At 43.6% G+C, this 23,638-nt stretch overlaps 1 protein-coding gene across 1 annotated transcript; it reads left to right on the forward strand.

Moving 5' to 3' along the window:
• The first annotated feature begins 17,856 nt into the window (after window positions 1-17,856).
• On the forward strand, window positions 17,857-23,117 carry LOC119341281 (replication protein A 32 kDa subunit C-like). The gene is made up of 10 exons (XM_037613160.1): window positions 17,857-17,984; window positions 18,080-18,214; window positions 18,318-18,415; window positions 18,515-18,556; window positions 18,655-18,732; window positions 19,941-20,019; window positions 20,113-20,433; window positions 21,667-21,749; window positions 22,655-22,723; window positions 22,802-23,117. Exons 1-10 carry the CDS (start codon window positions 17,877-17,879, stop codon window positions 22,884-22,886), a joined length of 1,098 nt encoding a protein of 365 aa, XP_037469057.1. The 5' UTR covers window positions 17,857-17,876; the 3' UTR covers window positions 22,887-23,117.
• The last annotated feature ends 521 nt before the right edge of the window (window positions 23,118-23,638 follow it).

The following is a 23,638-nucleotide window of genomic DNA, read 5'->3' on the forward strand; positions in this document are numbered from 1 at the left end:
CCATTCAGGAATGCAGTTTTGACATCCATCTGCCAAATTTCATAATCATAAAATGCGGCAATTGCTAACATGATTCGGACAGACTTTTAAGCATCGATACGAGTAAGAAAATCTCATCGTATTCAACACCTTGAACTTTGTCAAAAAACCTTTTTCGACAAGTCTAGCTTTGTAGATAGTAACACTACTATCAACGTCCGTCTTCCTCTTGAAGATCCATTTATTCTTAATGACTCACCGATCATCGGGCAAGTCAATCAAAGTCTACACTTTGTTCTCATACATGGATCATATCTCAGATTTCATGGCCTCAAGCCATTTCGTGGAATCTGGGTTCATCATTGCTTCCTCATAGTTCGTAGGTTCATCATGGTCTAGTAACATGACTTCCAGAACATGATTACCGTACCACTCTGGTGCGGATCTTACTCTGGAAGACCTACGAGGTTTGGTAGTAACTTGATCTGAAGTTTGATGATCATCATCATTAACTTCCTCACTTATTGGTGTAGGAATCACTGGAACTGATTTCTGTGATGAACTACTTTCCAATAAGGGAGAAGGTATAATTACCTCATCAAGTTCTACTCTCCTCCCACTCACTTCTTTCGAGAGAAACTCCTTCTCTGGAAAGGATCCATTTTAGCAACGAATGTCTTGCCTTCGGATCTGTGATAGAAGGTGTACCCAACAATTTCCTTTGGGTATGAAGACGCACTTCTCCGATTTGGGTTCGAGCTTATCAGGATGAAACTTTTTCACATAAGCATCGCAGCCCCAAACTTTAAGAAACAACAGGTTAGGTTTACTGCTAAACCATAGTTCATGCAGTGTCGTCTCAACGGATTTAGATGGTGCCCTATTTTAAAACGTGAATGCAGCTGTCTCTAATGCATAACCCCAAAACGATAGTGGTAAAGAGATATCATAGATCGCACCATATCAAATAAAGTGCGGTTACGACGTTCGGACACACCATAACGATGTGGTGTTCCAGGTGGCGTGAGCTGTGAAACTATTCCACATTGTTTTAATTGAAGACCAAACTCGTAACTCAAATATTTGTCTCCGCGATCAGATCGTAGAAACTTTATTTTCTTGTTACGATGATTTTTCCACTTCACTCTGAAATTCTTTGAACCTTTCAACTATTTCAGACTTATGTTTCATCAAGTAGATATACCCATATCTGCTCAAATCATCTTGTGAAGGTCAGAAAACAACGATGCTTGCCACGAGCAACAGCACTCATTGGATCGTATACATCGGTATGTATTATTTCCAACAAGTCAGTAACTCGTTCCATTGTTCCGAAGAACGGAGTTTTAGTCATCTTGCCCAAAAGGCACGGTTCGCAAGCATCAAATGATTCATAACCAAGTGATTCCGAAATTCCATCTTTACGGAGTTTCTTCATGCGCTTTACACCGATATGACCCAAACGGCAGTGCCACAAATAAGTTGCACTATCATTATTAACTTTGCATCTTTTGGCATCAATATTATGAATATGTGTATCACTACGATCGAGATCCAATGAACCATTTTCATTGGGTGTGTAACCATATAAGGTTTTATTCATGTAAATAGAACAACAGTTTATTCTCTTACTTAAATGAATAACCGTATTGCAATAAACATGATCAAATCATATTCATGCTCAACGCAAACACCAAATAACATTTATTTAGGTTCAACACTAATCCCGAAAGAATAGGGAGTGTGCGATGATGATCATATCAATCTTGAAACTACTTTCAACACATATCATCACTTCACCCTTAACTAGTTTCTGTTTATTCTGCAACTCCCGTTTCGAGTTACTACTCTTAGCAACTGAACCAGTACCAAATACCGAGGGGTTGCTATAAACACTAGTAAAGCACACATCAAACACCTGTATATCAAATATACCCTTTTTCACTTTGCCATCCTTCTTATCCACCAAATATTTAGGGTAGCTCCGCTTCCAGTGCCCATTTCCTTTGCAGTGTAAGCACTCAGTTTCAGGCTTTGGTTCAGCTTTGGGCTTCTTCGTGGGAGTGACAACTTGCTTGTCAATCTACTTGAAGTTCCCCTTTCTTTCCCTTTGCCCTTTTCTTGAAACTAGTGATCTTGTCAACCATCAACACTTGATGCTCTTTCTTGATTTCTACCTTCGTTGATTTCAACATCACGAAGAGCTCGGGAATCATTTTCATCATCCCTTGCATACTATAGTTCATCACGAAGTTCTACTAACTTGGTGATGGTGACTAGAGAATTCTGTCAATCACTATCTTATCTGGAAGATTAACTCCCACTTGATTCAAGCGATTGAAGTACTCAGACAATCTGAGCACATGCTCACTAGTTGAGCGATTCTCCTCCATCTTTTAGCTATAGAACTTGTTGGAGACTTCATATCTCTCAACTCGGGTATTTGCTTGAAATATTAGCTTCAACTCCTGGAACATCTCATATGGTCCATGACATTCAAAACGTCTTTGAAGTCCCGATTCTAAGCCGTTAAGCATGGTGCACTTAAACTATCAAGTAGTCATCATATTGAGCTAGCCAAACGTTCATAACGTCTGCATTTGCTCCTGCAATAGGTCTGTCACCTAGCGGTGCATTAAGGACATAATTCTTCTGTGCAACAATGAGGATTTAACCTCAGATCACGGATCAAATCCGCAACATTGCTACTAACATTTTTTTCAACACAATTTTCTCTAGGAACATATCAAAATAAACACAGGGAAGCAACAACGCGAGCTATTGATCTACAACATGATTTGCAAAATACTACCAGGACTAAGTTCATGATAAATTTAAGTTCAATTTAATCATATTACTTAAGAACTCCCACTTAGATAGACATCCCTCTAATCCTCTAAGTGATCACGTGATCCAAATCAACTAAACCATATCCGATCATCACGTGAGATGGAGTAGTTTCATCGGTGAACATCATTATGTTGATCATATCTACTATATGATTCACGCTCGACCTTTCGGTCTCCGTGTTCCGAGGCCATATCTGCATATGCTAGGCTCGTCAAGTTTAACCTGAGTATTCTACGTGCGCAACTGTTTTGCACCCGTTGTATTTGAACGTAGAGCCTATCACACCCGATCATCACGTGGTGTCTCAGCACGAAGAACTTTTGCAACGGTGCATACTCAGGGAGAACACTTCTTGATAATTTAGTGAGAGATCATCTTATAATGCTACCGTCAATCAAAGCAAGATAAGATGCATAAAAAGATAAACATCACATGCAATCAATATAAGTGATATGATATGGCCATCATCATCTTGTGCTTGTGATCTCCATCTCCGAAGCACCGTCATGATCACCATCGTCACCGGCGCGACACCTTGATCTCCATCGTAGTATCGTTGTCGTTTCGCTAATCTTATGCTTCCACGACTATCACTACCGTTTAGTAATAAAGTAAAGCATTACATCGCGATTGCATTGCATACAATAAAGCGACAACCATATGGCTCCTGCCAGTTGCCGATAACTTGGTTACAAAACATGATCATCTCATACAATAAAATTCAGCATCATGCCTTGACCATATCACATCACAACATGCCCTGCAAAAACAAGTTAGACGTCCTCTACTTTGTTGTTGCATGTTTTACGTGGCTGCTACGGGCTTAAGTAAGAACCAATCTCACCTACGCATCAAAAACCACAACGATAGTTTGTCAAATAGACTCCGTTTTAACCTTCGCAAGGACCGGGCGTAGCCATACTTGGTTCAACTAAAGTTGGAGAGGCAGTCGCCCGCAAGCCATCTCTGTGCAAAGCACGTCGAGGGAACCGGTCTCGCGTAAGCGTACGCGTAAGGTTGGTCCGGGTCGTCTTGTCCAACAATGCCGCTGAACCAAAATATGACATGCTGGTAGGCAGTATGACTTGTATCGTCCACAACTCACTTGTGTTCTACTCGTGCATATAACATCAACATCATTAACCTAGGCTCGGATGCCACTGTTGGGTTTCGTAGTAATTTCAAAAAATTTCCTACGCGCACACAGGATCATGTGATGCATAGCAACGAGGGGAGAGTGTTGTCTACGTACCCAACGCAGACCGACTGCGGAAGCGATGACATGACGTAGAGGAAGTAGTCGTACGTCTTCACGATCCAACCGATCAAGCACCGAAACTACGGCACCTCCGAGTTCGAGCACACGTTCAGCCCGATGACGATCCCCGGACTCCGATCCAGCAAAGTGTCGGGGAAGAGTTTCGTCAGCACGACGGCGTGGTGACGATCTTGATGAACTACAGCAGCAGGGCTTCGCCTAAACTCCGCTACAGTATTATCGAGGTATATGGTGGCAGGGGGCACCGCACACGGCTAAGGAATAGATCACGTGGATCAACTTGTGTCTATGGGGTGCCCCCTGCCCCTGTATATAAAGGATGGAGGAGGAGGAGGCCGGCCAAGGCAAAGGTGCGGCCAGGATAGGGAGTCCTACTAGGACTCCAAGTCCTAGTAGGAGTCCACCAAGAGGGGAGGAAGGGAGAAGGAATAGGAGGAGAAGGAGAGGTGGCCGGCCCCCTTTTCCCTAGTCCAAATCGGACTAGAGGGGAGGGGGGGCGCAGCCTTTTTCTCCTCTTCCCACTAAAGCCCATCAAGGCCCAATACTCTTCCCCGTATTCCCGTAACCCCCCGGTACTCCGGAAAATACCCGAATCACTCGGAACCTTTCCGAACTCCGAATATAGTCGTCCAATATATCGATCTTTACGTCTCGACCATTTCGAGACTCCTCGTCATGTCCCCGATCTCATCCGGGACTCCGAACTCCTTCGGTACATCAAAACTCGTAAACTCATAATATAACTGTCATCGAAACCTTAAGCGTGCGGACCCTACGGGTTCGAGAACAATGTAGACATGACCAAGACACGTTTCCGGTCAATAACCAATAGCGGGACCTGGATGCCCATATTGGCTCCTACATATTCTACGAAGATCTTTATCGGTCAGACCGCATAACGACATACGTTGTTCCCTTTGTCATTGGTATGTTACTTGCCCGAGATTTGATCGTCGGTATCCAATACCTAGTTCAATCTCGTTACCGGCAAGTCTCTTTACTCGTTCCGTAATACATCATCTCACAACTAACATATTAGTTGCAGTGCTTGCAAGGCTTATGTGATGTGCATTACCGAGAGGGCCCAGAGATACCTCTCCGACAATCGGAGTGACAAATCCTAATCTCGAAATACGCCAACCCAACATCTATCTTTGGAGACACCTGTAATGCTCCTTTATAATCACCCAGTTACGTTGTGACGTTTGGTAGCACCCAAAGTGTTCCTCCGGCAAACGGGAGTTGCATAATCTCATAGTCATAGGAACATGTATAAGTCATGAAGAAAGCAATAGCAACATACTAAACGATCAGGTGCTAAGCTAATGGAATGGGTCATGTCAATCAGATCATTCAACTAATGATGTGACCTCGTTAATCAAATAACAACTCATTGTTCATGGTCAGGAAACATAACCATCTTTGATTAACGAGCTAGTCAAGTAGAGGCATACTAGTGACACTCTGTTTGTCTATGTATTCACACATGTATTATGTTTCCGGTTAATACAATTCTAGCATGAATAATAAACATTTATCATGATATAAGGAAATAAATAATAACTTTATTATTGCCTCTAGGGCATATTTCCTTCACATGACACATGGCTAATCATGCCTGTCCCACATGGCAACTGTTTGTTTTATGATCTAAATTTGTTTTATGGCAACTCCTGCTTCTTCTGCATGGCAACTGCTTACTAGACCACATGGCAAATCTTGTCCACTCATGTGGCAACTGGTAGCTTCCACTTACTTCAACCAATTTTTGCACTTCATTTGTGTTCATCATTACCTTGTTTTCAAATGGTAGCTTTGGCATATCACTCATATTTCATTTTTATGATGACTACCATGGCAATTCATTTTTGTTCCTAGCGCTCACCTTTTTTGCTCTCTTCATGCGTTTTCTTGAATGGTCGTTTATCATTCGACACATTTCTTTTTGCAGGGTGAAGAATACTACTACACGCTTGACCAGTCGTACTACCAGAGACCCACTTGAACGCATTCACTCCAAGTTGTCGACATCCGATGTTGCAGATATTCATGAGCCACCAGTTGACCAATCTGCTGCTGCATCGTCCACTGTTTCTGCTAGCTCTGATGCAAGGGGCCGCGCATCTCCGCCGGTTGCAGATGTGTAGACTACAACGGCAGGCATCTGTACATCTGGGAGTGATGAGTCTATATCTGCCAGGACTGCTGAGATATTGCCTACCCTGGTGGCAATGAGAGATGCTGTTGTCACCCATGCCACCCGATCAGCAAGTGTTGAAGTGGACGCTCCCGAGGTCAACCTAAACAGGGAAGATTCCCACTCATCTGATACAGATTCCAAGCGTGTGGCTGGTGGCACTTCTGTGTCCAAGAAAGAAGGGGATGCGGCCACATTTCAGAATGAAATGCCATCCATAGTTGACTCTCATGTCACAATGGCTCCAGCGGGTGGTGGCCCAGAGTCTGCTACTGTTACCGTTGTGCGATCTGGCCTGCCACCTAGGCGGCGTAGCCCCCGCAAGATTCCTACATAGGTATCCAATGCACCACAGGTAGTTAAGAGCAGCAGAGGTAACTCTGGTTACGTGCCTGCTTCCACACTGTCCCCACTGTCTGCCAAAAGCAATGTACCCGATAAGACAGAAGTCAGCAATACAACATATGCAGCTGGTAAGCCGTGCACTACTGAAGGAGGTGGACATTCAGAGCAGATTGCGTCTTTTACCACCGTGGAGAACACCAACTTAAATCTGTGCACTTCCAAGTTCCCTGTCAACATTGGTGTCCCCTACAGCCCAAACAGGAAGATAGGCAAGAAAGTTGTGATTGAGATGGCTGACAGCATGCCTTGACCTATTAACAAGCTTGATGATCCTGCAGCAGACGAGGCAGACATGTTTGTTGATTTTTCACCTCTAGACTCTGCCAATCAATTTGTCCACAATCCGGCTGGTAGACAGGAGAGGCACCCCATGGCTTTCACCCCACCAAGCTTTAGTCTTGGCATCGACAACACTCAGGATGTACCAGTGCATGATCCTATGCCTGTTGCCTTTTCTTTCCTGGCAGGCACGGTCCCAATGGTGGCGCAGCCACTGACTGATGGCAGGAAGGTCGTCAAGTTTGCAGATCCCATAGTGCAAGGTAAACTTTTTGGGGGTTCTCAACTGTGATGGCAAATCTCATGGGATGCACATGTAGTTGTCATTTTTAGGTTACTAATTTGGTAGTTGTTGTTCATATAAACATGGCAACTGATTTTTTTTATTTTTACTAGATGCCAATCATTTTTGTTTCTATAGAGGTTGATGCATGGTGACTGTAGTTAGTTGCACATGGCAACTGTAGTTGCTGCCACATGTCGGCTCAAGTTGATTGTACAGGGCAATTACATTTCATTTTGCACATGGCTACTGTAGTTGCTGACACATGGCAATTGCAATTGTTACCATGTGGCAAGTGCAATGCACTGCACATGGCAAATGCAGTTGTTGCCATGTGACAACTGCAATGCACTACATATGGCAACCATAGTTGTTGCCATGTGGCAACTGCTGAGCACTACACATGGCAACCATAGTTGTTGCCATGTGGCAACTTCAGAGCATTGACAATGGCAACTGCAGTTTGTTGTCTTATGGCAGATGAAGTGCCCTGCACATGGCAACTGCATTTTTTACTTTCCACACGGCAAACTTTGTTTACGAACTACCAGTTGACATTGATACTTTCTTAACAGTACTTTTCACTTCACATTTTGAACTTCATGCACAACAATTTGCTATCTCCAAGTCTCTTATGCCACTATTTTATTCTACTAGCCACCCCTGAGGAGATTTCATTGTCCTTTGAAGAAGCTTACCATAGGGTTAAGCAGCAAGCATTAAACAACAGGTCCTCACGGTATCAGGGCCAATCAAGTTCTGACGTGCCTGCTGAGGTAGTATTCGAGGATACCATCAGAAGTGCAACCCCTCGATCTGTGAGGCAGGCGAGGGTAGTTCATGCACCACCAGTGGATGACTTTGAGCCCGATGTTAAGGCTACAAAGGAGCAAACCCAACTATACGATGTTGTCAAGCGATTCAGAAATGCGAGGTCGAACAGCAAGCACATGAAGGAGCTGAAAGCGTAATGTCCACACCACACAACCGCTTACTTGCTTTTTTGTCCTTTTGGTCATGCATTGTTTATTTTTTAATTTTTTTAGTAGACATGATTCTTTCATGTTATATCATTTTCATACAGCTCATGTTTGGACAAAACCAAAATCATACAATGCGACGCGACATACGTCGACCTGGGTGATCTTGCTGAGTCCGTGAGGCCTACTGGTAAAATGTCGAAGAATGCAGTTGCCTGTGGGATTGACTTCATCAACAAGCATGTGGACATTTGTCCCGACAAGACGATCATGCAGTACAACGTGACCTACAAAATATGGGATGGTGACTTCCACCATAAAATCCTGTGGAAGCATTTTGCTGCGCATGGTGATTTTAAGCTCACACTGAAGAAATACGTGAGTGTTTCTTCTCGTTGTACATCTTTTTTCCATGCTATGTTTTTGTCAGCACTTATACTTCATGTGTTGGTTACATACTCTTCATGACAGATGTTTCATGTGGCAACAACTGCCATGTAAAATTAGTGTGAAATTTTTAGTTCAACTTATGTGGCAATTTCACTATAAATATTGGGCAAATTTGCATGGATGGCAATTTCTTATAATTACACACGGAAAATGAACCTTTTTTCCATGCGTGCACCTGGCCACCTTGATGGTTGCCTTTTTTATGTATCTCTTACGGCATGTGGCAATAAATACATATCATTTTTCCAACTACATCATTTTGTTTTAGATGTGAACTCTGTTTTTTATTGCCCTTTTTTTACTTGCAGATCATGTTCCCCATGTTCCAGGAGCTTGCACCAGAAAACCCAGATAACAAGTGTGGTCACCACTACGCCATTTGCCTTGACATAAAGAACCAACGTTTTGATGTGCTTGATTCAATCCGTTCAGGAGCTGATGAAGACCTTACTACTCATGCTGAATTCTTTATCAACAACCTGAAAGAGACCTGGAACCGTCATTACAAAAACTCAAAGGTCCAGATCAGTCACTTTCCAATTGAGTACGTCACGAATGAGAAGCAAGAAAACGGGTAATTACTATCATTTTTCATGTGTTCATCATCTTTTTCATGTCTTTCATCAATGTTTTATTATGTTTCTATTTGCATATGTTCACATGTTTTGCTTCATTCTAGGCATGATTGCGGGTTTTACATGTTGGAATACCTTTCAAAGTGGCAAGGTCGATGGGTCCCGGTGATCACAGGTGCAATGGTTGTGGAGCTCCGTAAAATATAACCATGGAACTGGTTGATGAATGAAGATTTCAACAGGCGGGCTTCAGCACGAGAATTTATAGAGGGAGTTGTCAAATCCGCAAATAAGAAGTACAAGTGATCGCGTGATTCTTCACACACATGCCTACCTTACATTCTATGACTGAGGAATGTAAGGTATCACCTTGTTCTTTGAAACTATGTCCGTGTGCTATTTTATGACTGCATCCCCATTTGTTGTAGTATATAGCGGTGGTGTGTATGTGGCGTTGAATATTTGTAATATAAGTGTGGTCCTGAACCTGTTTAGGTGTGACAAGAACTACTTTCATGTTAACTATTAGTATGTGGTTGTGAATGTGAGTACCAATTTGAGAGTTTGAGTGTGTTTATGATGGCTGAAACACGGCAAATATAGTTGATCATGCACGGTTAGCAATCACTTCATTTGTTTTTGGGTTTTTGCATTGATAATTGTTTTGGTAAGCACGGTTGTTTCAATAGCAACTGTTCTCTCTCGTGTTTTTGCATGTGGTCATTTCAACTAGTTCATACAAAGTATGTATACAATTCAATACATGTGAAACAATAAATGCATGGGCTGAAAAACGATAAACTATGCGAAGGAAGTTTCAGTAGCAATTACATGGCAGATTCAGTGCAAGTTGCATGGCAGATTTAGTAGCAACTACGCAACAATTTTATTTGTGCATACATGGCATTTTCTTCAATTTCTGTTGTCCACCAACATTCACTCTCACATTTTTTGAACCTTGATCATCTACGTTACAAAATTGTCACCAACACCCAAGTTATAATCCTCCACAGTTGCTTTATGGATTGCCCGCTCCTTTCTTTGCCTTCTTGTGCTTTGCTTGAATTTCCAACCCCAATTTGTATCATATCTCTTTTGGACGCCCTTTTGTGATGGAACGGGGTGGGTTTCTGACCTGAGTCTGTGTGCTTGCTATTCCAGATCCTACCTTCGAGTTTTCAAAGGATGTACCCGTGAACGAAGGCACACTTGAGGTGCGGGGGAACCGATGCAAGGCTTCTTCAGCCTTCCTCTTCTTGATCTCATCAAGCTCTCTTTTTAGGGCCTTCATGTGCTTTTCTGCCACCATGGCTGTCTCATCACCCTTGCATGCTTCATCTATTAGATCAGCATAGTTCTTTGTCAATACAACGTGCCTCACGGACTCCATGGTTACCTCTGGTCTGTCATCATGTACAACCAGAACTACAGTTGATGTTTGTGGCCCCAACGCATTGTCAGCGTCCCAAGTCCACCGCCGTCATATGAAATGGCGGGGCAATCGCGTGACCACGTGCATGTCCATTACTTTGAGTATGTGGCAGCACACAATCCCGTCCCATTCGTATTTGCAGCATTGACAGTAGTATTCACCTTAGGTTATTGAGGCCTTGACAAAGTAGTTTTGTCCCTTGACCGGGTCTTCAGGTTCTGAATCGGACATGCCCATGAGAATACACACCTTGAAGATATGTTTGTCAACCTAGTAAGTTGTGTACATGTTGGCCCACTTTATTTCTTCCTGGAATCTGCATGTTTTGTGCTCGTTAAATTATTATATCCTCTTTTTGTAGCACCTTTTGTTGATGTAGGTCACAACATAGCAAACGTATTGAAATCAATGATGGCAAAGAAAGATTTTATTTTCACATATTTTTATTTGTAATGATTGTTTCCCACATGGCAACCGCAGACTATTAACATGGCAAATGCAGTTTCTTTCACATGGCAAGTGTAGACTATTAACATGACAAATGCAGTTTCTTTCACATGGCAACTGCAGACTATTAACATGGCAAATGCAGTTTATTTCACATGGCAAATGCATACTATTAACATGGCAAATGCAGTTTATCACATGGCAAATGCATTGCATTTTTACATGGCAAATGCAATTTATTTCACATGGCAACTACTGTCTTTAAAACGATCAGCATGTCAAAACATGGCAACAACTTCCATGGTACTGCAACTGCATCATGCTGCTCTCAATGCACATGAGTTCATCTTACATGTGAAATACAGCTTGCATTATACATGGAAATTATACTACATCCCACATGGCAACCACAACACATTCAAAGTGGCAGCTATACTTTGTTTCACAACAAGCAACAACTAATATTTGTTTTTGCAACTACATAGTTTTTTCATTTTTGTTTTGCATTCATGTGTTGACTACAGATGACAGCTTCAAATCAGCAGATATGGCAAACATATTTATTTACTTTTTTTTAGCATTTTTCAATTTTGAATGTGTCGTGTCATACATGGCAAATAAGATCGTAAGATCAATCGCTTACTTGTTAAATATCTTGTTGGTGTATATCTTGCTCATCTGCCTCTGCATCGGTAAGTATGTTAGCAATTTAGGCTGCTTGAGTGCGTGTTTTCTTCTTGCTGTAGCTCAGTTCCCAGTATTTTCTGTTGCAAAGCTGAATATTTCTTGGCAAACTGCAGCAATGAGTTGCCAAGGCTCACGTAACGCTTCAAAATAGCATTGAACCCTTCACTGCGTTGTGTAGTCTGCAGAAATGGAAAGAAGCACTGCATGAAGTAGGCCGACACCTAGTGAATTATCTTCTCCCACAAGCTATTTAGTGTCTCATTGTCTTGGACTTGGTATGCTTCAATCATAGCCGTCCAGCTCCGTCCAGCTCCGTTCAAACTCCTTCACCGTCAAGCTGTGGTCCACACACAACTCGAATGCCTTGTGTAGCTCTGGGCGGTCAACGAAGAATGGTCCTAGCATCTCTTTAGCCTTCTTAATAATATGCCACCTGCAATGCCTGTGCACTGCCAACGGAAAGACCTCCTCTATGCCTGCGCGCATGCTAAAGTCCTGGTCTATTATTATGTTCATCGGAGCAAGTCCATCCATGCACTCCAAGAAGGTTTTGAAAATCCAAGTGTAACCATCGGTATCTTCGTTCTGAACGATACCGCAACCGAACTGCAAGGACTGATTGTGGTTATTTATTCCTATGAATGGAGCACAGGGCATCTTGTACATATTCGTGAGATATGTCGCGTCGAACAAAATGCAATCACGGAAATGTTTGTAGGCTCTTCTTGCAGCACCATCCACCCAATACATGTTTCTGACACGGTCCTCATCGTCCAATCTCATCCTGTAGAAGAAATCATTATCTGCTTTTGCTTTCTCTTCGAAGTAGGCTATTGTGTCTTCTATGTCAGCCAACCTGCTCTCTCTCTATGGTACTTTGCCTTTATGTTTTTGACGTCTGCTGGTATGTAGGGCATGCTACTCAGACTCCCATCTCCACTGTGGATCAGGAATAGTATTTCGACCATTCTTGATGGACCGACGTTACAATCATGTAGCAACCTTATGAATTTCTTCTCGATGGGACTGAATCCTCTGTGGGCGCTCAGAAATTTTACTAGGTCAAACTTCTTTTTGAGGTCATGGTTGTGTTCTTCGAAATATTCGGTGACCACCCACCATGCTCCATTTGCGTTTAGCTTCAACCAAATAGGGCATCCCATCTTGAGAATGACGCCTCTCTTTCATTCCGGCACGACAGGCACAACACCTTTTCCTTTCTTGTTCTTTCGTACCTTGTAGCACCTTATCTCACCTCTGCTGTACTCGTTAGTTTTTTTAATTTTCCTATGGTATTCTGTGTTCACCGCAAATCCATGGAATATCGCATATCTCTGGTAGTACTCCTTGGCATCTTCAAAAGTACCAAATCTCTGCCCAAGATGTGGTGGTTGAGGTATCATGATTTCCAATTTTCCATCCTCTTCTTCCCCTTGCGCTTCGTCAGCAGTTTCATCATTCACTTCAGTATTGGTGGTTGTTTCATCTGCTTGAGTGTTGCTTGTGCTGGTGTGTAGAGGTGTGCTTGTCGTCATTGCTGCAACGATTGCCATTTTTGACACTAATTCTGCATTGTTTGTGGGAGCATCGGTGACTTGCTCGTGGAATGCTCCTTCACTGTGCTCTGAGGTTCCCGCAGCAGATGTTCCTGTGCCACTGTTGATTGTAGTTGAAGTTCCTACAAAAAATCCGGTACATGTGTAAGCAGTATTGCTTGAATGGCATATTTGTCGTAATGAAATGATAACATCTGCATCCGATTTTTGTTCATGGCAACTGCATCTGAAACATTGTACACAACTGCAGCTGTATAATTTACATGTATAAAGTGTTGGAATGTGCATCTTTGAAATCATGGCAACGGTAACCCATCCTTTATATGCAAGTTTTGAGCATCTGCAATTTTGTCATGCACGGCAACTGCAGTTCTCTAGCCATGGCAGCTGCAGTTTACCTAATATGGCAGTTGCAGTTGCGAGGTCATGGTAACCAACATCTTAACATCAACACTTGCATTCTAGATATGAGCCCACATGCAAAATGCAGATAATCACAAATGGTTAATACACACATACAGTAATTGAAAAATCCAGATGATCCTAGATTAATAATGGACATATTCACTTGGTGGCATTTGCCACCACCACCGTGACAAATGCACCTTCCCAATGCTTTTGCACAAAGCAAATGCATGATGTTTTCTTGGTTCAGATATTTACCTTGCTGTGCCACATGTGCTAATTGAAATTGGTGTGCCACTTCAATTTGGTGCGCTGTATCTGCATTACTGATGGCCTGCAATGGTGAAGCTTGCCACGAGACATCTGCTGGTGTGGTTGCACCATAATAACCTGCGATCACGTGGAAGTTAACTTTGAAATCATGTCAAACATAGTCCACCTCGGAAGGCAACTACAATTGACAAGCATTGACCAACTGCAGTGGGTCAGGCATGGCGACTTGAGCTGTTAAAACATGGTATATGTAGTTATTCAATCATGGCAACTACAGTTGTTGACTCATGGCAACTGCAGTTGTTGAGACATGGTAACTGCCAGCCCTACATTTAATTTCACACACACATTTGTCTACATGTGGCAAATACAGATGTGCAGGCTTGTCATTTGCATTTCCCATCATTTTCTTGATTTCTATCAAGTATAAATTCAAGTTGCCATCTTTTTCTTCATTTTATCGTCACACCATGCAAACACCAACTTCATCTAGTTTCCTTTCCTGATACACTATCCGCAAAATCATTTTCATATGTCTTACCTCCGTACGACGTTGATGGCAGGTATCCAGTTGCCACCTGTCGCCACATGCTGCATGATGGTCCTGTGTTTTTGCAAAATACTCGTAAGTCTTGCCATCCTTGCAAGTTTCATTCGCCACAACAACATGCTATTTTCTTTTTTCATTACCTTGATTTGCCACATTTGCTACTTGAAGTTGGTTTCCTGTATATCTATCACCGATAGCCCCTTGTGTTCCAACTTGCCACGATACCCCTGCCTGTGTGTTTGTGTCATAAGAACCTGCAAACAATGTCATTGTAGTACATAAGTAGAATACCATTTTGAAGTCCACAAACATGTCAACTGTCCTTTTTTGATCATGCATCGTACCTGAGCCCGCGTAATGCTCTAGTAGTGCCAGCAATGGTCCTGCGGAAATGAGTTAATTGTACTCTATTGCATCCCAAGATGGCGCTTGCGGCCTTCCAGAAAACCAAGGATCAGCCTTGTCTTCATGATTCATTTTCTCTGCTTTTCACACTATGTTTTCGGTCACTGCACGAATAAGAACGCATCAGTATTCGGTATTTTGAATTCCATTTGTTTGCTATTTGCACATAAAAGGAAACATGGCAATCTTATCACATTTATGTTGTAAACAACTATTACAGCATGGCAAGTAGCAATCATCGTAGCCGTGCATATATCTGGATGATAGGGCATGCATGTTCATCCGCTTTCTACAATCTGGATGTCAACTAGTTTGTTGAACTGATGGCAACTGACAATATAATATGATGGCAATTGACGACATAGATAGGTGGCAACTAACGACATGGATAGGTGGCAAACATTTTTTCGCTTCATATGACCTGCCCCAAATTGCTCTGTTCTGCCCTGTTCTTAGTGAATCTCAAACATCCTTTTCGAACACCTGCTGACAACATCTGGAACCTAAATTCTTATATCAGATCCATGATAGAACATGGCAAATTTGTGATTGTTGGAGGGCAGAGGAGAATAAACATTAACGGCCGGAACTGTGGATCCAGTCGCCATCTACATGGGCAATCTACGGCGGGGTTGGGGGAGTGGGGTGGGGGTTGGGGACGGAGGAGGAGACAGGTTTTTCTGACCTGTGTGCTTGTTGCCGTCTTTTTCTGTCGATGGGGGGTGTGGGCGCTAGGGATCTGATCTGGTTGCCATGGCAACTACAGAAGGAAGCCGGCGGAGATAGGGGAAGATCTGCCGATGTAGAGGTTGGAGACGACGATGGACGGTGGTAATGTGGTTCGAACGCGGGGTTCGACCGATGGGCGCGTGAGGTTGTGCGGGCGGCGGGTTCACTCGCCCGGACGTGCGGGTGATCACGCCACACACCAGACGTGCGGGCTATGGATGGGAGCATTCGGACGCCATCGTGCGGACGGGTCCGTGTCTGTGCCCCACGAGGCGTGTAGCACACCCTCTAAACTAGACCATAAAGGCGCGCGTTGCCACGCCCGTGTATCTTAGGAAAGGAAAATGCTAATACTTGGTAATGCCCTGGTTTAAATACCTTTTTTTAGACGTGATGATTTAATCAAATAAATTTATGATGTAACATGAATACATTCATACACACATTGTCAAATTTAATGGCCTGCTGGGGAGCATAGTATTGCTGGACATCAAAGCTTAGATAGGGGAGTGCACATGCTAAGTGCAAACACAACATGGTTTAGCAAAACACCTATGAATCCAAAAAGTCTAGCATCTATGGAGACATTGAAGAATCCAAAAGGTTTAGTATATGTGATAGTATCAAATTCATCATGTCTAACACTATGGAGAGATGGATGCTTGTAATATTATGAATATAAAATGGAAATGCATTACAACTACAATGACTAAATGTTGCGTTCATTTCATTTATATGTAACCAATGAACTGCTCGAGATTAGTTGGTATAAACCCATAAAGCCCGTAACCATTCCTAAACAGCTTATATTTAATTAGTTCTTGTATCATTATTAAGGGCATAATATCTTAAGCTTCAAGTTAACATGGGCAAGCATAAATGGTACTTAGATAGATGATATTAGTCTAGAGTACATGTAAGAAACACGATCCTTACTCTATGACATACGGGGACACCCTCGAAGGCTAGATAAAAATGTATCGGACTGAGAATTTAAAGAATATATTAAATCATACCTTAATGATGTGGAATTTCTAATGCTGATGAGCCTGAACCTTGGGCGACCACGGGCCAATCACATGGGAAAGACCCATGAATAAATCACCATTTGAAATAGCTTTTTTGCAATATCAATATGATACAAATAATAGGATTAGATGAGTTGCAAGTGTTTATTATAAAAAAATATGAGTTGCAAGGATTCTAAATGCAAGAATTTGAACCACGAATTTGCCAGTAATTTTCTTGCCACTTCCTACGTGCTAGAGTTCAGGATGGATCACACATTAAGAGACATCTAGCAAACAGCAGCCACGAACATGGTACAGGAGCCCGGGCTTATTGTTGCACTCATGTTCTGGTCAAGGTGGGTGGTGGTGAGAGCATTGCACATGTACTTACCAGCACCAGCAGCAGCCCGAACATAACGGCGGCCCTTCCGCCGGGCCTAGGGTTGGATGCTGTGAAAATGCATCGTGCATAGTCCACGCTGCAAGCTCTCCGTCACCACAGCCTGCAATCCGGCGTGGAGAGATCGAGGCAAACGAGGAGTATGGGACCTCCACAACCAGCAAGAATTACAGAAGGGGGCAGCCGAGTGCCATCGCCATGAATCTACCGCCGATGGTATGAGGTCGCGATTTTACGACTCTGGAGCGATGTTTCTATTGGGCCGTCCAATCTGCTGGTCAGGTGTCACGGCCCAGTGCACGAGAGAGCTCCCAATACGGTTCGCGGAGCAGCGGCCCTGATTACGGTAGTCGGTTGTTTCGCACGGCGGGTTATGCGCGAGTGAGGCACAAGTGGTGTTGCGGACGACTTGTGGATCTGGTGCGTTTTGTTCATGGATCCGACGGTTGACAATGTTGAATCGCTGTGAGTGGGCGTAGCTAGCTTAGTTTTACTGTTTAGTAATGTCACACGTGTGTGTGGTTATCCGCGTCCATTGATTTTGGCCTAAAATCGTGCCACGACTTCATTTCTACCGCTCCACCCCACCACGAACGGGATTCCCAATTTTTTATTCTTCCCGCTCAAACAACCGCCTCGATCCATTTCCCGTTCCTCCTCCGAAGCCGCCCCCAACCCACGCCGACGCGGCGCCATCCGCCATCCATGGCGGCCGCCGCCTCCTACTTCTCCGGCACGGCGCTCATGCCGTCGCAGCGCGCGACTGCGTCCGACTACTCCGCCGCCGGCGCGGCCACCCCTTCCCCCTCCAAGGTTCGTCCCGCGACCCTCTCGTGGTACTAGCCCTTCCGCGCGCCGTCTCCGCCTCCCCCGAGCGCTAACACCGTCCATCCGCGTGTCCTACGCAGGCGCGCAACCCTCGATACTCCGGCTGCGTCCCCGCCACCGTCCTCCACATCTCCCGCTCCCTCGCCGCCGCGGCGGACCACGGCGGTGGCGGTGGCGAGCCCGTCTTCTCCATCGACGGCGTCGAGACCAGCAACGTGAGCCCCCTTCGCGCCCTCAGGACGTCTCCTGGCACTTTATATCTGCTTGGCTTCGCCTAATTTTGTGTTCGTCTGGAAACCCCCAAACTCGTGCGCGCAGGTTAGGGTTTTGGGGAGGGTTGTGAGCATGTCGAGCAGGGAGACCGACGTGTCGTTCACGCTCGACGACGGCACCGGGAAGATCGATCTCGTGCGGTGGTGAGTCGCGATTTTTTCACCCCTTCATGTTTCAATTTTCAACTAGATTCGGTACTGCTGATGTGGTGCGGTGTGGTTGACGATTTTCTGGTATCGTAGGATCAATGACGAGATAGATGCTCGAGACGCGGCTTTCATCCAGTATGTGATGTGTGATACGCTCTAATATGTGTTCAATTTTTAGCTGTTTGGAAGTGTTCTGATATCCTAGTATGTTTGTCCGGCTTGTGTTTATGAAGGCATGGAGTGTACGTCAGGGTTCATGTGAATATCATGGGGTTTCAGGCTCAGAAGCATGGATTTGCTCGATCTATCCGGTAAGGGAACTAGATTTGTGCTTTATCTATAAAGCGGGGCGAATTCCTATTTCGTGAAGGGAACTGGATTCCTTTGGTATTGATGTGATCTATTTGTTGTACGAACAAAGCTTTTGGTTGCTTCAGTTTTCTCATCTGAGTCATCTGACTGTTACTGATCTGGTTTGCAAAGTATTAAAATTAAAATCTGCAGCTGCGTTGTTTTCATAGTGCGATTCGTTGGAACTTAACGTTGCCTAGTTGTTCAGACTGCTCTTGTTGTCTTCGTTATTTGTCCACCTCCACACCAAGTTTTGTTTTGTTCTAAGATATTGACTGTTTCAAAGTTTATCTGTGGATGATATACGTAAATGCAGTTCTCGCAGAGGTTTTTGTGAGTAATCTATAGCATTTAAATGGAACAATGTCTTGTTTGTAATGTATTTGGTTAGTGAACATCCTTTGAGAGAAAATGTGAGAGATACCGAAGATAAAGGTTTACATCCTGGGTTTCACTTGTCTATGTATTACTGCACATATTGCTCTCGTTTTAAATCTTGGATTGAAGGTTTTCAACTCAGAATAGTTATCTCTGTGTCAGTTTGTTCTAACTAGGTGTCTTGTACATAACTTCATGGATGACTTTGTTTGAAAGTATCATCGCTAAGTTGCCAAGTTACTGGTTGTTTGTGGAAAATAACACTAATTTTACCTTTGGTATTCTATTTCGTAATTTCAGCTGTGCTTTGGCTAACATGTCCATGGAATGTGAATCTCAATACTAAGGTTCACCAGTCATGTTATGTAGTGATTACTGAATGATGCATACTGTCAGTAACGTTGTTCTAATTATGTATCCAGTGGTTCTTCTGCGTCTTCTCCCTAGACATTTCTTTTGAAATCTGAAGTGTGCTACAATATGCACTACTGGACATATTACACAAGCTGGAAATTGAACTAGTCGATATTTGGTACCTGCTTGGCTGACAGCTCATGATTAAAACCCCATGAAGTAACTGTCACATATTTCCACTTTCCATGGTTAAAACCCCGTGAAGTAACTGTTCTGTAGACAGCTCATGATTGTAATTTTGGTTTATGAATATCTGAGGAAATTATATCTTGTTATTTTTCTGTTCTGGGAGATCTTATGCTTCCACCGGTTATTGTTTACTAACACTTCTTACTTTATTCTAACTCTAATTCTATTAACCTTCTTATATTTCCAGCCCAGTTACCAATTTCAATGAAGTGGTGCTGCATTTCATCGAATGCATGCACGTGCACATGGAAAATACTCAGACGAAGGTACAGAAAGCAAATATTATATTTCAGTCAGTGTTCTAGTACTAATTTGATATGAGAGACACCATTAATGATCATTCCCTTTCCATTTTAAAGATGCAAGGGCAACTCCCTCCAGCAGTTCAAACAAACGCTTATACTCATGTGCCTTATTCTGGTGGAGTGAGAGAACAGCAAGTCCATTTTACTCCTCAAGTAAACCAACGGCAACTCCCACCTGCAGTTCGAACAAATGTGTCTACTTATGGGCCTTTTACTGGTGGTGCGAGAGAACATCAAGTTCATTTTACTCCTCAAGTAAATCATGGACAATTTCCTCCTCCCAGAGTTCAAACTAATACATCTACTCATGGTCCTTTCTCCGGTGGAGTGAGAGACCATCAAGTTCAGCTTGCTCCTCGACCTCAAATAAACCAAGTACGGAATTTTATGACAATTCAGTTTCATGAATTCCTTGGTAAAGGAAAAGCGTACTTGTCTATAATTTTGTTGGTATATTTGATATTATTTTTATTATCGTGAACTGCCGATTATATACTTGAGATTAGGGCTGGACACGAGCCGAGCCGAGCCGAGTTCAGTCCGAGCCTGGCTTTGGCTCGCCTAAAACGAGCCAAGCTCGGCTCGGCTCGCTGGATGAACGAGCCTAGTTTTGGAGGCTCGGCTCGTTTTGCCTTCGGCTCGGTCCAGCCCGATCAGCTCGTGTTCGTATTACTATGTGTGTGTACGCCTGTGTAGTATGTGTGCTTGCGCGCGTCCGTAAGTAGCAGCGAATGCATACAGTATGCCTACTAGCCGCCGATGTGTGCGTGAGCCTGAGCGCGTGCAGTCTGCGTGCGCGCCGCCGACGCCGACGGCGACGCCGGCGAGTTGGGTGCCGGAGTCATTGTCAGAAGAGGGGGGCAAGGACGGGAGTGAGCCAGGTAGGTCATACCTGCTTATGCCTCCAAGTGAGCGACGAACGGCGGCATCCAACGCGGCGGCAGATGCTGGGGACGGCAGCAGAAGCTTGGCTAGGCAGTAGGCACCATGTCAGCGAGGAACGGCGGCGTCCAACACGGCGACGAAAGGGCATGTTCGTCGTCGGTCCGGAGAGAGAGCCCTCCAGTATCGGGCACGGCGAGGACGACGCCACATCGGGCGCGACAACGAGAAGGACGGCTTCAGGTGGTGGCGAGAGCGGCGGCGCGGCGCGGCAGAAACCCTAGGCATGGGGGAATTTCGTGAGTAGAGGACCGAGGAGGCCGACGTCGGGTAGTGGAGGCAATGCTTCGTAGTGGGCTTGGGCTACTCGCGTTGGCTGCTGTCTTTACACCGGGCTGCAAATTCCTAAAAAAAACTAACTGGGCTATGAAACGAGCCACCGAGCTGGACCGAGCGAAAACAGGCTCGGCTCGCTCGCCGAACGGGCCGAAATTTGGAGCTCGGCTCGGCCTATTTTCTTATCGGGCCGAGCTGAGTCGGGCCGAGCTGAACCGAGCTTCGGGCCGAGCTAAAAAGCTCGCTCGAGCGTCCAGCCCTACTTGAGATAGCCAATTATCTGGTCTCTTCTTTAGCCTCTTTCTTTAGTGCCTTCCGTTTTATGTACCAGCTTATATCCCTAACTTGCCTTGTAAGCGTCTTAACTGACTGAGATATTTTCTTGCGTAGTTTGCAGCTTACTCAGGCACTGGTGGACAACAGTATGATCTGCAAAGAATGGTTTTGGAAGTTCTGCAAGCACCTGATATCCTGTAAGTTTAGTTTCTCTGCCAGAAATGGTAAAAGGTTGCATATCATTATGGAACTCTTAGCTTCTGTTGTAACGGTTTGCTTAGTTAGGTGTACGTATGTTCACATTTTCCAAATTCTAATTCTGACCAAAGGTTATAAGCTGGTTCCATCCTTTCCTTTGTCACATTGTCAGTTTATTTTGTATATTCGTAGGTCTGGTTTCTAGAATTGACCTTTTCATGGTAACGTGGAATGATCCACAAGAGAAGAAAGGTTGTTATATTTTTTCCATTGCCTTTTAAGTCCAATGGGTCCAATTGAATGTGGTGTTGTGCTGCTTCTGCTTGAGTAAAGAAAACTTGATTGGTCTGTTAAAGCGGTGCCAAGTTGTGCTACAGTAGACTAACGGTATTGATAACAAAAATATATCATGGAATGGTTCTAAACTCCTAATCATGCATAGGAAAACAAGAGTTCTTACTACACCTAGTTTTCTGTACAAGCAAATCATTTTTTAACGTTCATTATTACTATGTATTGCGCTCCTTAAAGAAAATTGTAGCCAGGTTATCGAGACACACAATGGGTCTACTGATTGCATGATCCCTTTGTTTGAAGTGTTTCAATAAATAATTCAAGTGACAGGTTGAGCTATGGTTGGATACTTCAGTGGTTTTGTTGTTTGAGGCATTCTGACACTTGATGGATCCCCGTGTAACTTTTCATGGCAATGAATTCCACTTGCACATTGCAGCATTGGGCATCCTTACCGCAATGTAGTATGCATCTGATGTCTTGCCTAAAAATCAGGAGCTCTTTTCTAATAATAGACCTGAAGCTGCTTCAACAACCAGGCTGCTCCAGATCATTATTGAATTGAAGAAAGTTTATTTAGGAGATTTGTACTGACTGTTGCTTCCCGCAGACCCCTTGAAAATGGCGTACACGTTGATGAAGTGGCTAGAAGAACTGGAGCGCCAAAAACAAACATCATGTACTACCTCTGACTTGTTTTTTTTCTCCAATCGCTTGCATGATCTGAGTTTGACCTATTTACAATTTTGCTGTACAGGGAGGTTATCAACTTACTCGCTGATACAGGGTTTGTCTGTTGGACCATTGATGACTATCATGTCAAGTCTGTGTGTAATGGTTGACCAACAAAGTAATCTTCAGAACTAATCTAGTGAATATGAGATCAGTTTGGCTATAGTTACTAATGATCTACGTGGCACACGATGTAAGTGCACTGCTGCAAATGTGCAGTGGTTTGGTTCAGTCTTCCAATTGACAGTCGAGTAGGTGATACCAGTACCACCCCTTATTGCTAAATACTCACGTTAGTACGTTTACTATTTTACTGGGATATACAATGCAATATGGTCATGCTTGTGTACTTGCGTTATGTTACGTTATGACACTTTTCTAGTTTTTCCTGCTTATGTGACTGATCTTATCCTTCTGCTTACCCCTTCTTTTAACTCTGCTGTTTTCCTGAGTATAGATTATATATGAGTACACTTTTTTTAGGGCTATATATGATGAGTACACTTCTGTTCGATCCCTATAAACTTTTGGCTGGTACTCCCTCCGTTCCAAAATAGATGACCCAACTTTGAATTAAAGTTAGTACAAAGTTGAGTCATCTATTTTTGAACGGAGGGAGAGTTTGCAGTTGAACTTGCTGTCTTGTCCGATTCATGGCACCATGGAAATAAGAAACAACAGGGACTAGAAATAGGGGTTCGGTCTGACAATTAACACACCAATTTGTCAGGTCAACCACTATTGGTTTTACTGGTTTGGGTCCTAAGTTCGATGCATTGTCTTCTACTTTAGCTTATCGTTCTTTTAGGTGGTTCTCCCAAAAGAAGTCTTATCTGCTGTGAGCAATAATTGTGCACAAGAG

This window comes from Triticum dicoccoides, chromosome 7B, assembly GCF_002162155.2.
Source record: "Triticum dicoccoides isolate Atlit2015 ecotype Zavitan chromosome 7B, WEW_v2.0, whole genome shotgun sequence".
In the NCBI taxonomy this organism is placed as follows: Eukaryota; Viridiplantae; Streptophyta; class Magnoliopsida; order Poales; family Poaceae; genus Triticum; species Triticum dicoccoides.